We start from the raw sequence: 12,110 nt of genomic DNA on the forward strand, positions 1-12,110 counted from the left end.
ACCGAAACGGAAAAAATAATTCACAAAAAAATCACTACCAATCAGCTTTAAATTGCCTGAAACGTGCTCCTAACAGGTTTTTTGGGGGAACAATTTTTTTCCGTTTTCGTCACTCGTCACTTTTCGTCACTACCGAAACTGAAAATAAAATTCACAAAAAAATCACTACCAATCAGCTTTAAATTGCCTGAAACGTGCTCCTAACAGGTTTTTGGGGGAACAATTTTTTTTCTGTTTTCGTCACTCGTCACTAGTCGTCACTACCGAAACGAAAAAAAAAAAATCACAAAAAAATCACTACAAATCAGCTTTAAATTGCCTGAAACGTGCTCCTAACAGGTTTTTGGGGGAACAATTTTTTTTCTGTTTTCGTCACTCGTCACTTTTCGTCACTACCGAAACGGAAAAAAAAATCACAAAAAAATCACTACCAATCAGCTTTAAATTGCCTGAAACGTGCTCCTAACAGGTTTTTGGGGGAACATTTTTTTTTCTGTTTTCGTCACTCGTCACTTTTCGTCACTACCGAAACGGGGAAAAAAAATCACAAAAAAATCACTACCAATCAGCTTTAAATTGCCTGAAACGTGCTCCTAACAGGTTTTTGGGGGAACAATTTTTTTTCTGTTTTCGTCACTCGTCACTTTTCGTCACTACCGAAACGGAAAAAAAACATCACAAAAAAATCACTACCAATCAGCTTTAAATTGCCTGAAACGTGCTCCTAACAGGTTTTTTGGGGAAGATTTTTTTTTCTGTTTTCGTCACTCGTCACTTTTCGTCACTACCGAAACGGAAAAAAAAAATCACTACCAATCAGCTTTAAATTGCCTGAAACGTGCTCTTAACAGGTTTTTTGGGGGAACATTTTTTTTTCTGTTTTCGTCACTCGTCACTTTTCGTCACTACCGAAACGGAAAAAAAAAATCACAAAAAAATCACTACCAATCAGCTTTAAATTGCCTGAAACGTGCTCTTAACAGGTTTTTTGGGGGAACATTTTTTTTTCTGTTTTCGTCACTCGTCACTTTTCGTCACTACCGAAACGGAAAAAAGAAATCACAAAAAAATCACTACCAATCAGCTTTAAATTGCCTGAAACGTGCTCCTAACAGGTTTTTGGGGGAACAATTTTTTTTCTGTTTTCGTCACTCGTCACTTTTCGTCACTACCGAAACGGAAAAAAAAATCACAAAAAAATCACTACCAATCAGCTTTAAATTGCCTGAAACGTGCTCCTAACAGGTTTTTGGGGGAACATTTTTTTTTCTGTTTTCGTCACTCGTCACTTTTCGTCACTACCGAAACGGGGAAAAAAAAAATCACAAAAAAATCACTACCAATCAGCTTTAAATTGCCTGAAACGTGCTCCTAACAGGTTTTTGGGGGAACAATTTTTTTTCTGTTTTCGTCACTCGTCACTTTTCGTCACTACCGAAACGGAAAAAAAACATCACAAAAAAATCACTACCAATCAGCTTTAAATTGCCTGAAACGTGCTCCTAACAGGTTTTTTGGGGAAGATTTTTTTTTCTGTTTTCGTCACTCGTCACTTTTCGTCACTACCGAAACGGAAAAAAAAAATCACTACCAATCAGCTTTAAATTGCCTGAAACGTGCTCTTAACAGGTTTTTTGGGGGAACATTTTTTTTTCTGTTTTCGTCACTCGTCACTTTTCGTCACTACCGAAACGGAAAAAAAAAAATCACAAAAAAATCACTACCAATCAGCTTTAAATTGCCTGAAACGTGCTCCTAACAGGTTTTTGGGGGAACAATTTTTTTTCTGTTTTCGTCACTCGTCACTTTTCGTCACTACCGAAACGGAAAAAAAAATTCACAAAAAAATCACTACCAATCAGCTTTAAATTGCCTGAAACGTGCTCCTAACAGGTTTTTGGGGGAACATTTTTTTTTCTGTTATCGTCACTCGTCACTTTTCGTCACTACCGAAACGGGAAAAAAAATCACAAAAAAATCACTACCAATCAGCTTTAAATTGCCTGAAACGTGCTCCTAACAGGTTTTTTGGGGAAGTTTTTTTTTTCTGTTTTCGTCACTCGTCACTTTTCGTCACTACCGAAACGGAAAAAAAAAATCACTACCAATCAGCTTTAAATTGCCTGAAACGTGCTCCTAACAGGTTTTTTGGGGGAACATTTTTTTTTCTGTTTTCGTCACTCGTCACTTTTCGTCACTACCGAAACGGAAAAAAAAAATCACAAAAAAATCACTACCAATCAGCTTTAAATTGCCTGAAACGTGCTCCTAACAGGTTTTTTGGGGAACAATTTTTTTTCTGTTTTCGTCACTCGTCACTTTTCGTCCCTACCGAAACGGAAAAAAAAAATCACAAAAAAATCACTACCAATCAGCTTTAAATTGCCTGAAACGTGCTCCTAACAGGTTTTTTGGGGGAACAATTTTTTTTCTGTTTTCGTCACTCGTCACTTTTCGTCACTACCGAAACGGAAAAAAAAAATCACAAAAAAATCACTACCAATCAGCTTTAAATTGCCTGAAACGTGCTCCTAACAGGTTTTTGGGGGAACATTTTTTTTTCTGCTTTCGTCACTCGTCACTTTTCGTCACTACCGAAACGGAAAAAATAATTCACAAAAAAATCACTACCAATCAGCTTTAAATTGCCTGAAACGTGCTCCTAACAGGTTTTTTGGGGGAACAATTTTTTTCCGTTTTCGTCACTCGTCACTTTTCGTCACTACCGAAACTGAAAAAAAAAATCACAAAAAAATCACTACCAATCAGCTTTAAATTGCCTGAAACGTGCTCCTAACAGGTTTTTGGGGGAACAATTTTGTTTCGTTTTCGTCACTCGTCACTTTTCGTCACTACCGAAACGGGAAAAAAAATCACAGAAAAATCACTACCAATCAGCTTTAAATTGCCTGAAACGTGCTCCTAACAGGTTTTTGGGGGAACATTTTTTTTTCTGTTTTCGTCACTCGTCACTAGTCGTCACTACCGAAATTGAAAAAAAAAATCACAAAAGAATCACTACCAATCAGCTTTAAATTGCCTGAAACGTGCTCCTAACAGGTTTTTGGGGGAACAATTTTTTTTCTGTTTTCGTCACTCGTCACTTTTCGTCACTACCGAAACGGAAAAAAAAAATCACAAAAAAATCACTACCAATCAGCTTTAAATTGCCTGAAACGTGCTCCTAACAGGTTTTTTGGGGGAACAATTTTTTTTCTGTTTTCGTCACTCGTCACTTTTCGTCACTACCGAAACGGAAAAAAAAAATCACAAAAAAATCACTACCAATCAGCTTTAAATTGCCTGAAACTTGCTCCTAACAGGTTTTTGGGGGAACAATTTTTTTTCTGTTTTCGTCACTCGTCACTTTTCGTCACTACCGAAACGGAAAAAATAATTCACAAAAAAATCACTACCAATCAGCTTTAAATTGCCTGAAACGTGCTCCTAACAGGTTTTTTGGGGGAACAATTTTTTTTCCGTTTTCGTCACTCGTCACTTTTCGTCACTACCGAAACGGAAAAAAAAAATCACAAAAAAATCACTACCAATCAGCTTTAAATTGCCTGAAACGTGCTCCTAACAGGTTTTTGGGGGAACAATTTTGTTTCTGTTTTCGTCACTCGTCACTTTTCGTCACTACCGAAACGGGGAAAAAAAATCACAGAAAAATCACTACCAATCAGCTTTAAATTGCCTGAAACGTGCTCCTAACAGGTTTTTGGGGGAACATTTTTTTTTCTGTTTTCGTCACTCGTCACTAGTCGTCACTACCGAAATTGAAAAAAAAAATCACAAAAAAAATCACTACCAATCAGCTTTAAATTGCCTGAAACGTGCTCCTAATAGGTTTTTGGGGGAACAATTTTTTTTCTGTTTTCGTCACTCGTCACTTTTCGTCACTACCGAAACGAAAAAAAAAATTCACAAAAAAATCACTACGGGATGCGCAACAGCTATAACTCCAGTTTGCAGCATGCCACCAAGTCCACATTTGGTATGTGGACTTAGACCACCAATAGGGACGAGCATGAATTGATGAAGTTATCAAAGCGGGGTCCAGGGACCCCCAGCGTATGTTATGTCCGTCCGCCCGTATGAGCACGGGATGAGCACGGGATTTAAACAGCTATAACTCCAGTTTGCAGCATGCCACCAAGTCCACATTTGGTATGTGGACTTAGACCACCAATAGGGACCAGCATGCATTGCTGAAGCCCCACCCCCTCTGTCTTCCCATTGGCTGGCCTTCAAACAGCCATAACTCAAGTTCGCAGTATGCTACGGAGTACAAATTTTGTACATGGACTAAAACCAGCAATAGGGACAAACTGTAATTACTTAAGCCCCGCCCCCTCTGTCTGCCCATTGGCTGGGCTTTAAACAGCCATCATTCCAGTTTGCAGCATGCTACCAAGTACAAATTTGGTAAGTGGACTCAGACCACCAATAGGGACGAACTGAAATGAGTTAAGCCCCGCCCCAAAGGCACCGCTTCCTTCACACAGGGTGTGATTTTTTGAATAGCCAAAGTATAAAATAATGGTTATAGGCTCAAATCTACAATATCACAGATGCGCTCCCGTATTGAATGGATTAAGGTGACACTGTCGGTGGCTTTTTGTTCTGCATACAGTGGATAGACGGTAGGTAGACAAAAGCGTTGTGAGTGTATTTTTGCGCGAATAAGTATCACTCTGTCACTGAACGTCACTGACCTTAAAGGCCATGAATTTGTGGTAGGGTTTGGGAGCCCACGCATACACCTCCACCGCGTTCTTCAAAGCAATCACCAAGAACTTGATCTTCTCATAGCGGACTGAAGGAAAAGACACACACGCACAGGCACACACGCGCGCGCGCGCACACACACACACACACACACACACACACACACACACACACACACACACACACACACACACACACACACACACACACACACACACACACACACACACACACACACACACACACACACACACTTATTTATTTTAAACACTTTCAATCTGGCTTCCCAACTTTGGGGACATGTCCAGGCACAACAATATTTTCAAAATGTTCACGTGTTTTAACATTTCCAAACAATTCCCCGAATATCGAAAATAACTTTACTTGAATGTCGTGTCCATAATTCATCATAAACAAATGTATAATGCATTAGAATGCACTTACAAGGTTTATGAAGTACTATAAGTGCTGGTCATAATGCATCATACGCACATTACAACCATAACTTAGTCATTTATAAAGTCTCTTTATACAGTAACTGACCAAGTTATGGTTATGATGTAAATAGGGCTAAAGTGGTGAATTGATAATGTACTTTTTTCCCCTTTCTGGAAATGTAGTGGAGTCAAAAGTAAAATATTTGAAACAGAATTTTGTAGTGGAGTGAAAATGTACTTAAAGGTACAGATGTGCCATTTCAAAACTTCACATGTCCTGCCATCGCCAAGACAGTAAATTTTCAGGGGATTCCCAGGGCAATAAGAGGGAGAAAGAAGGGCATTTAAAATGCTGAATTATGTTGATGATCACTGCTTTTATGATGCTAATTAATTTGAGCAACTGGTCAAGGACCTCTTCAAATTACCTTTCGCCTCACAATGAGTCTGACACACATTCTTTTGTTCTCATGTATATGGATGTCTGTTGAAGGGAAAAACGGGGGTGTGTAGTGACAACTTCTTTTCAGGGGCAAAACAGTGCCTTTTCAGGGCAGAACAGGGGGGAAAACAATGCATTTTCAGGGCACTTTCAGGGAAAGAACAGTAACGTGTGAAGTTTTGAAGTGGCACATCTGTAGGTTAAGTGATATTTATTGGTTAAAACAAAAAGTGTTTTTGTTAAAAGCACTATTTTCTGATGGTAATCATTGCTATAAAGTGTTTGTTCAGATACAGGGGTCTCCCTGTCTCTCCAGCTCTTTAATAAACAGATAATCCATTTTCAGGTAGGTGGCAACATTTCAGCCAATCAGGAGAGAGTACCAATTTATCAGCTTAATCTTGTATAGTGTTCCAGTTCCATTGTGTCTGCTCATTTATTTGTGTCATCACTTACAATTTCACTTTAATCTGTATCCTGTCTGAGTTCTCTATCCTGATTGGATAAAATGAGTATCCCGAACTGAAAATGCATTTTCTGTTTAATAAAGAGCTGGAGAGATATGGAGAGACTCCTGTTACTGAACACACACTCTATAGCAACGAGTACTATCAGCATATAGAGCTATATTAACACTTATTTTAACCAAAGAAAATCACTTACCCTGCCTTCAAGTACAGTTCTCAAGTAAATGTACTTTGTCACTGTACCCTGCTAAGGCCTGCCCTCAGTACTCACCCACTTTGTAGTGAGCACAGCCCTCCAGGTCTCCCACTGACGTCCAGCCCTGTCTCTTCTCCACCTCCGGGTCGTTGTGGAGGATCTTGTTCCTGAGCCAGGACAGGTAGTACAGACGAAGCTTGTTCTTTTTCCCTGGGGGACACAGGACGTAAGCATACGTCCTTTAACCCTTTAAGACCTGAAGCCGATTCTACAAATGTCTTCTAAATCCCAACAGTATTCTGAAAAACGTATGTTACTATGTCAGTGGTTCTCAAACTTTTTCATGTCAAGTCCCAACTCCCAAAATGATATGTATTTGGCCGCCGACCCCCATACAAGCTCGTAGCTTGTAGATTGTATATCTGCTATTTTTGAATAGCCAAAGTGTAAAATAATGCGTTTTTAGCTCAAATCAAAAAATGACACAGATGCGTTCCAGGTCTTAATGGGTTACATAAAACACTTGCCTGCCAAGGACGTAAACATACGTCTTTTCAACAAAACAACAAACAAAAAATTCCACAAGAGGGCGCTCTAACACAACGTATGAATGATCCCTCGACGCTCAGAGAAGTAATGGACGTATGTGATGTCATCCCAAAAAACGGCACCTCCGTCCACTCCTATATTAGGACTTGTAGAAAAACACAACGAGCTCGCATTTCTCTTTTTTTTTTGTTAAAACGAGCCTTATTCAACGGGCGACAGCAACAAAATGGCCGATCGCGTCAATTTAAGGTAATAAACGCTGACATGGGGATAAAAAAAAAAGATGTTTTAATCTCAGGCAGTCAATGTGTTAACGGTTCGCTGTAACGATACCTATATATTTAGAAAAAAAAATCGATATAATTTCTAATAAAAAGTTTGAAAAACACCAACATTGCAATTGTATGGCAGACGTGATAAAGTCCACATACTGTACCAGCTCTGACAGTGTGAAACAGTTCTAAATGTTGGAACGAAATGGATGGAACGGATTCCGGTTCGTCAGTGTTGCATCCGGTTCCTCAGGTTCTGGATCCCGACCCTACTTGTGCATGTTTAATCGTGTGTTCCTGTAGACGAATCCACAGACGCGCTATCTGTAGGCAGCCATTGCTGCGGTGTCGCGGTGTGGAGCCTACAGCCAGCTACAGGCGTCTGTGGATTCGTCTATAGTAAAGGTCCAGGTCCATACAGGTGATCTGGCATGTTTAGCCCAAATCATGGAATACTTTACATTTCTGACGACAATTTTCCAGCATGTGTGTGTGTGTGTGTGTGTGTGTGTGTGTGTGTGTGTGTGTGTGTGTGTGTGTGTGTGTGTGTGCGTGTGCGGCGTCTCTAAACACCTGATATGGTGATGAGGACGTTGAGGCCTTCTAGGACGTCCATCTGCTGGAACCTGCGTCTGCTGATAAGGGAGTAGACCTTCCCCTGACCACTTCTGTCCAACAGCCACAGCCCACTCTCTGTGCCCACCAGGAGGTTCACACCTGCGCGCGCGCACGCGCACACACACACACACACACACACACACACACACACACACACACACACACACACACACACACACACACACACACACACTATAAATACACCTTCATGGTGACATTTCTATTTTCCCGGCCATACAGTAAAATCCCAACGATATCTGAAGGTAGGACAACAGATAACGGACAACTTTCTATATTTAAATAACAACAATATCTTTTTTAGTCATTATAATTATGTGGAAATGACTTAAAAAGGTGACCCTACAGGTAGCAGAATGGTGTGTTAAATATCTATAGCCGGAGTCTTCAACAGGGGGTCTAGTGAATAGACTAGGCCTACAGTTATGCACAGATAAGGGGGCGACACCTACTGGCTGACAAGAGATACTGCATAAAGCAACAAAGCTCAATAGGCACTATGCTCAGCAGCCATATTTTAAAGAAACAGGTCTTAAGGTGTTAACGATTCTAATTAAGGCTCTGTACCCTTTAGTGTAGCACAGTGGTTCTCAAACGTTTTAATGTCAAGGACCCCCATAACTCCCGAGTGCACAGATGGAACCAAATGGACCGTTACAGGTCCATGTGGTTCCATTTGTGCACTCTCAGAGCTACACACCCGTAAGGGGCCGTTTGGAACCCCCTCTAGGAACCACGAGGGTCCCTGGACCACACTTTGAGGCCCACTGGTGTAGCAGTGGGCCCGTGTGTTAGCCACCAAGCACAATATCAGTAGCCCTGACTCTGTGGAACAGAGCCTTCATTAGCATCATTGGTAGCCTAAGAGGCCCGATTCTCTCCAATATGGCTGCTGTGCATAGAGCCTATTCATCCTCAGTCCAAATAGGCATTCCATTATAGCTCAAGAGTAGACATGTTCAGTGGTGGAAAAAGTACTCAAATGTTTTACTTAAGTAAAAGTATCAATACTGCGATGTAGAAGTATCAAAATGTACTTAAAGTACCACAAGTAAAAGTACTATAATGTTTGAAAATAGCAGATCTACAAGCTCACAACGCGTCGCGATGCGACACGGTGTGAGCTTGTAGATCTGCTATTTTCAAATAGCCTCGGTATAAGATAGGGCTAAAGTGGTTAATGTATGTTTTATATCTGCAAAGTAACTAGTAACTACAGTTTTCAAATAATTGTAGTGGAGTAAAAGTACAATATTTGCCTCTGAGATGTAGTGGAGAAGAAATATAGACAATTGAAAATACTCCAGTAAAGTAAAAAATACCTCAAAATTGTACTTAAGTACAGTACTTGAGTAAATGTACTTAGCTACTTTACACCACTGTTGGCACTAGTGTGGTGGTGGTAACCCCCAGGTTTCTCACCCATTAGGCAGGACATACAAAATGTAGGCAGTATCAAAAGAACTACAAACCCCATAGTCCAGCGCAGAGGATCTCCGTGTTGAACTTCTTCTTGTACTTGCGGATCTCCGGCGTGTCGCTCTGCGGTCGGATGTTGGTGGGGTTGACGTTCACCACCGAGCCCTTCCTGTGGTTCTCCCTCCTTATTGGCTCTGGCTTATTGCCCGCTTAGACAAGAGATTAAAATAAATAATTATGATTAGGCATAGGGCTGTCACGATTGCAAATTTAAAGGAGTAGTTCACCCTAAAAATGACTTATTTTCTATCGATTATTCACCCCATGGAGACTTGAATTCATGGATATTTTTTTGTTTTTGTCGCATTGCTAAGCCAATAATTTGATGACGAACAGTGGGTTCCGGTAGGAGACACAAAGGAGACTTACAGTGTCTCCTACCGGAACCCACTGCTCGTTATAAAGTTATTGTCTTAGGAATGCGATAAAAACTAAAAAATATCCATGAATTCAGGTCTCCATGGGGTGAATAATCAATAGAAAAAAATGTCATTTTGGGGGTGAACTATCCCTTTAAGTTGACGATTAATCGTCACACAAATAATTGCCATTAACGATTTAATTGTGCTTTTGGCGTTCAACATTGGGACATATGAATGCAGTTTTTTATTGGTTCTAAGCTTGTAGATCTGCTATTTCTGCATTTTTTTTAAATATTCGGAATGCGTGAAAATACATGAACATGGAAACGATTATGCAAAAATAATTGCGATTATCTCAAATCATTGCAATTAGAAGATTATGTAATAATTGTGACAGGCCTAATTAGGCAGTGCGATTTCTACAAGATGACATGTATGACATTTATACTTTTATTTATTAATTTATACATATATATACATACACATACATATATATACATACACACACACAATTTTCAGGAAAATATATTTTTTTAATTTTCTTTCGGAAGGTGGGGGGTTATTTGTGCTTTTGAATACTTGAGTATTTTTTTAAGTAAGTACTCCAGGATTTAACTCAAGTGCTTGACACAGCAACTGCCACTTTGTAGTTGAGTAATATTTGACCGGGATAATCTTCTATACTTTGACTGGAAGTACTGGGCTTGAGGACTACTTTAGGCATAATGATGTACTCACTAGGGCTGAGCGGGGGCGATATCTGCAGCAGTCTGGGATCGATGAAGGGCGTGAAGGAGGATGAGGAGGACGAGGAGAAGTTCTTACCCGTAGGGCTGCAGACAGCCTGATGGAGGAAGACAAACAGTCGCTCACCACCAAAAGATCACAACATAAAAATGTCCATTTGGATGCCACTAAAGGGCCATTCACACCAATCATGATGACTAAATATGTTGTTTTAAAAATGTGTCTAATTCAAATGGATTGCAGCGTCCACACCACAACTAGTCGTGGGCGATATCATTTGGATCACTTACAGCGCAATTTTTTTTTTTTATATAATTTTTATCCCGCGATTTTTGTAACCCATTTTTTTCACCCGGTGCCAATTTCCTAAGTGATCCTGGGCGCTACACCAGCCCTACACCAGCGCTACACTAGTCCCCCACAGCCAGGGAGGCCAGGGCCGAGCTCATGCTTCCTTCAATGCATGAGAGCCAACTGACCTTCTTGTCACCTGACAGGGGGGAGTTTCCCCGGTAGGACGTAGCCCGTGGAAGGAACACGTTATTCCAACCAGTTCCCTTCCCCTCCATCAGGCGCCCCGGCTGTCATGGGGGAGGCGGTATAGCGACCAGGATTACATGTTTTTGTGAGGGTATTAACTACCCTAGGAGACACGAGGAGAACATGCAAACTCCACACAGAGTAGGCCCTTTCGCCAACCCCACCCTGGGTATGGGCGCTGATGACGCGGAGGAGAAGACACGCCCCCAGCACCCACAGTGTCCCTGGCGGGAATCGAACCCAGGACCTTCTAGCTGTGAGGCGACAGCGCAATTTTATAAACGATAGAAACATTGACAGCCATTCAAACTCCATCAGAAGGACATCTGGAATGCAGTCGGTCTCACTGACCCTCGGAAAGTTTTGTAATCAGCACATTACCCGCCAATAACGCAGATCTGCGTTCTATTATCAAATTATATATATTTTTTTTAAATTCCACAAGGGGCGCTCTAACACAGCTTTGGAATGATCCCTCGTCACTCAGAGAAGCAGTAGACGGATGTGACGTCATTCCAAAAAACAAGACATACGTCCGGCACAACTACAGTATAGAATTTTTAGAAAAACACTAACTTTTTGTGATGAAAACCACCCGTTTTCAACGGGCCATAGCCCCAAAATGGTGGATCGCGGTTGGAATGTTATTGTCCCAGTGGATACACGGATCCCTCCGCCAACCCACGGGGACTTAAAAAAAAAAAAATAATGTGTACACAACGTGGCTTCCACAGCGTTTCAACAATCGCAAGGGGATAAAAAAATATGTTTGATATGAAGGCGGGTAATGTGTTAATGGAGAGACGAGGAGACAATTATGAACCATTGCGGGTCCATTTGGTTACACGTGTACACTCTCAGTTACAGACCGGTAAGGGTCATCTTAGATCCTCTGACGGTCCCCGGGCCCCACGTTGAGAAGCAGTGTGTGTGTGTGTGTGTGTGTGTGTGTGTGTGAACTCACGTGTTGCTCCTGGTGGGAGGGGCCTCGGGGAGCGGTGGGCGACTGCGAGTAGGTGAGCTCCCGCGCTCGCTGCTGCTGCAGCAAAGCATTGTGGGTAGGACTAGAGGAGGAAGAGGAGGAGGAGGAGGTCTTCTGCAGGAGGTCTGGCAGCAGGTAGGTGTCATCTGAACCTGGCCTGGAGAACTGGACACACACACACGCGCGGGCACGCACGCACGCACACGCGCACACACACACACACACACACACACACACACACACACACACACACACACGCAGAGTTAACCC

The 12,110-nt window shown here is 41.5% G+C and overlaps 1 protein-coding gene across 3 annotated transcripts in view; it reads right to left on the minus strand.

Annotated features, from left to right (window-relative positions):
* LOC311033793 (mitogen-activated protein kinase kinase kinase kinase 4) overlaps window positions 1–12,110 on the minus strand; it is a 109,779-nt gene that overhangs the window by 20,961 nt on the left and 76,708 nt on the right. For all 3 annotated transcript variants that reach the window (XR_014599545.1, XM_084041446.1, XM_084041447.1), the window contains 6 exons: window positions 11,823–12,005; window positions 10,310–10,415; window positions 9,203–9,358; window positions 7,668–7,811; window positions 6,349–6,483; window positions 4,719–4,819 (listed from right to left, as the gene is read on the minus strand). Coding sequence is in view for 2 of the 3 variants with exons in the window: in XM_084041446.1 (XP_083897572.1) it covers window positions 4,719–4,819; window positions 6,349–6,483; window positions 7,668–7,811; window positions 9,203–9,358; window positions 10,310–10,415; window positions 11,823–12,005 (825 nt within the window). In the remaining variant the exon portion in view is untranslated. The remainder of the gene's footprint in view (window positions 1–4,718; window positions 4,820–6,348; window positions 6,484–7,667; window positions 7,812–9,202; window positions 9,359–10,309; window positions 10,416–11,822; window positions 12,006–12,110) is intronic.

Source organism: Gymnoscopelus microlampas (genome assembly GCF_963454915.1).
Source record: "Gymnoscopelus microlampas genome assembly, chromosome: 18".
Lineage (NCBI taxonomy): Eukaryota > Metazoa > Chordata > Actinopteri > Myctophiformes > Myctophidae > Gymnoscopelus > Gymnoscopelus microlampas.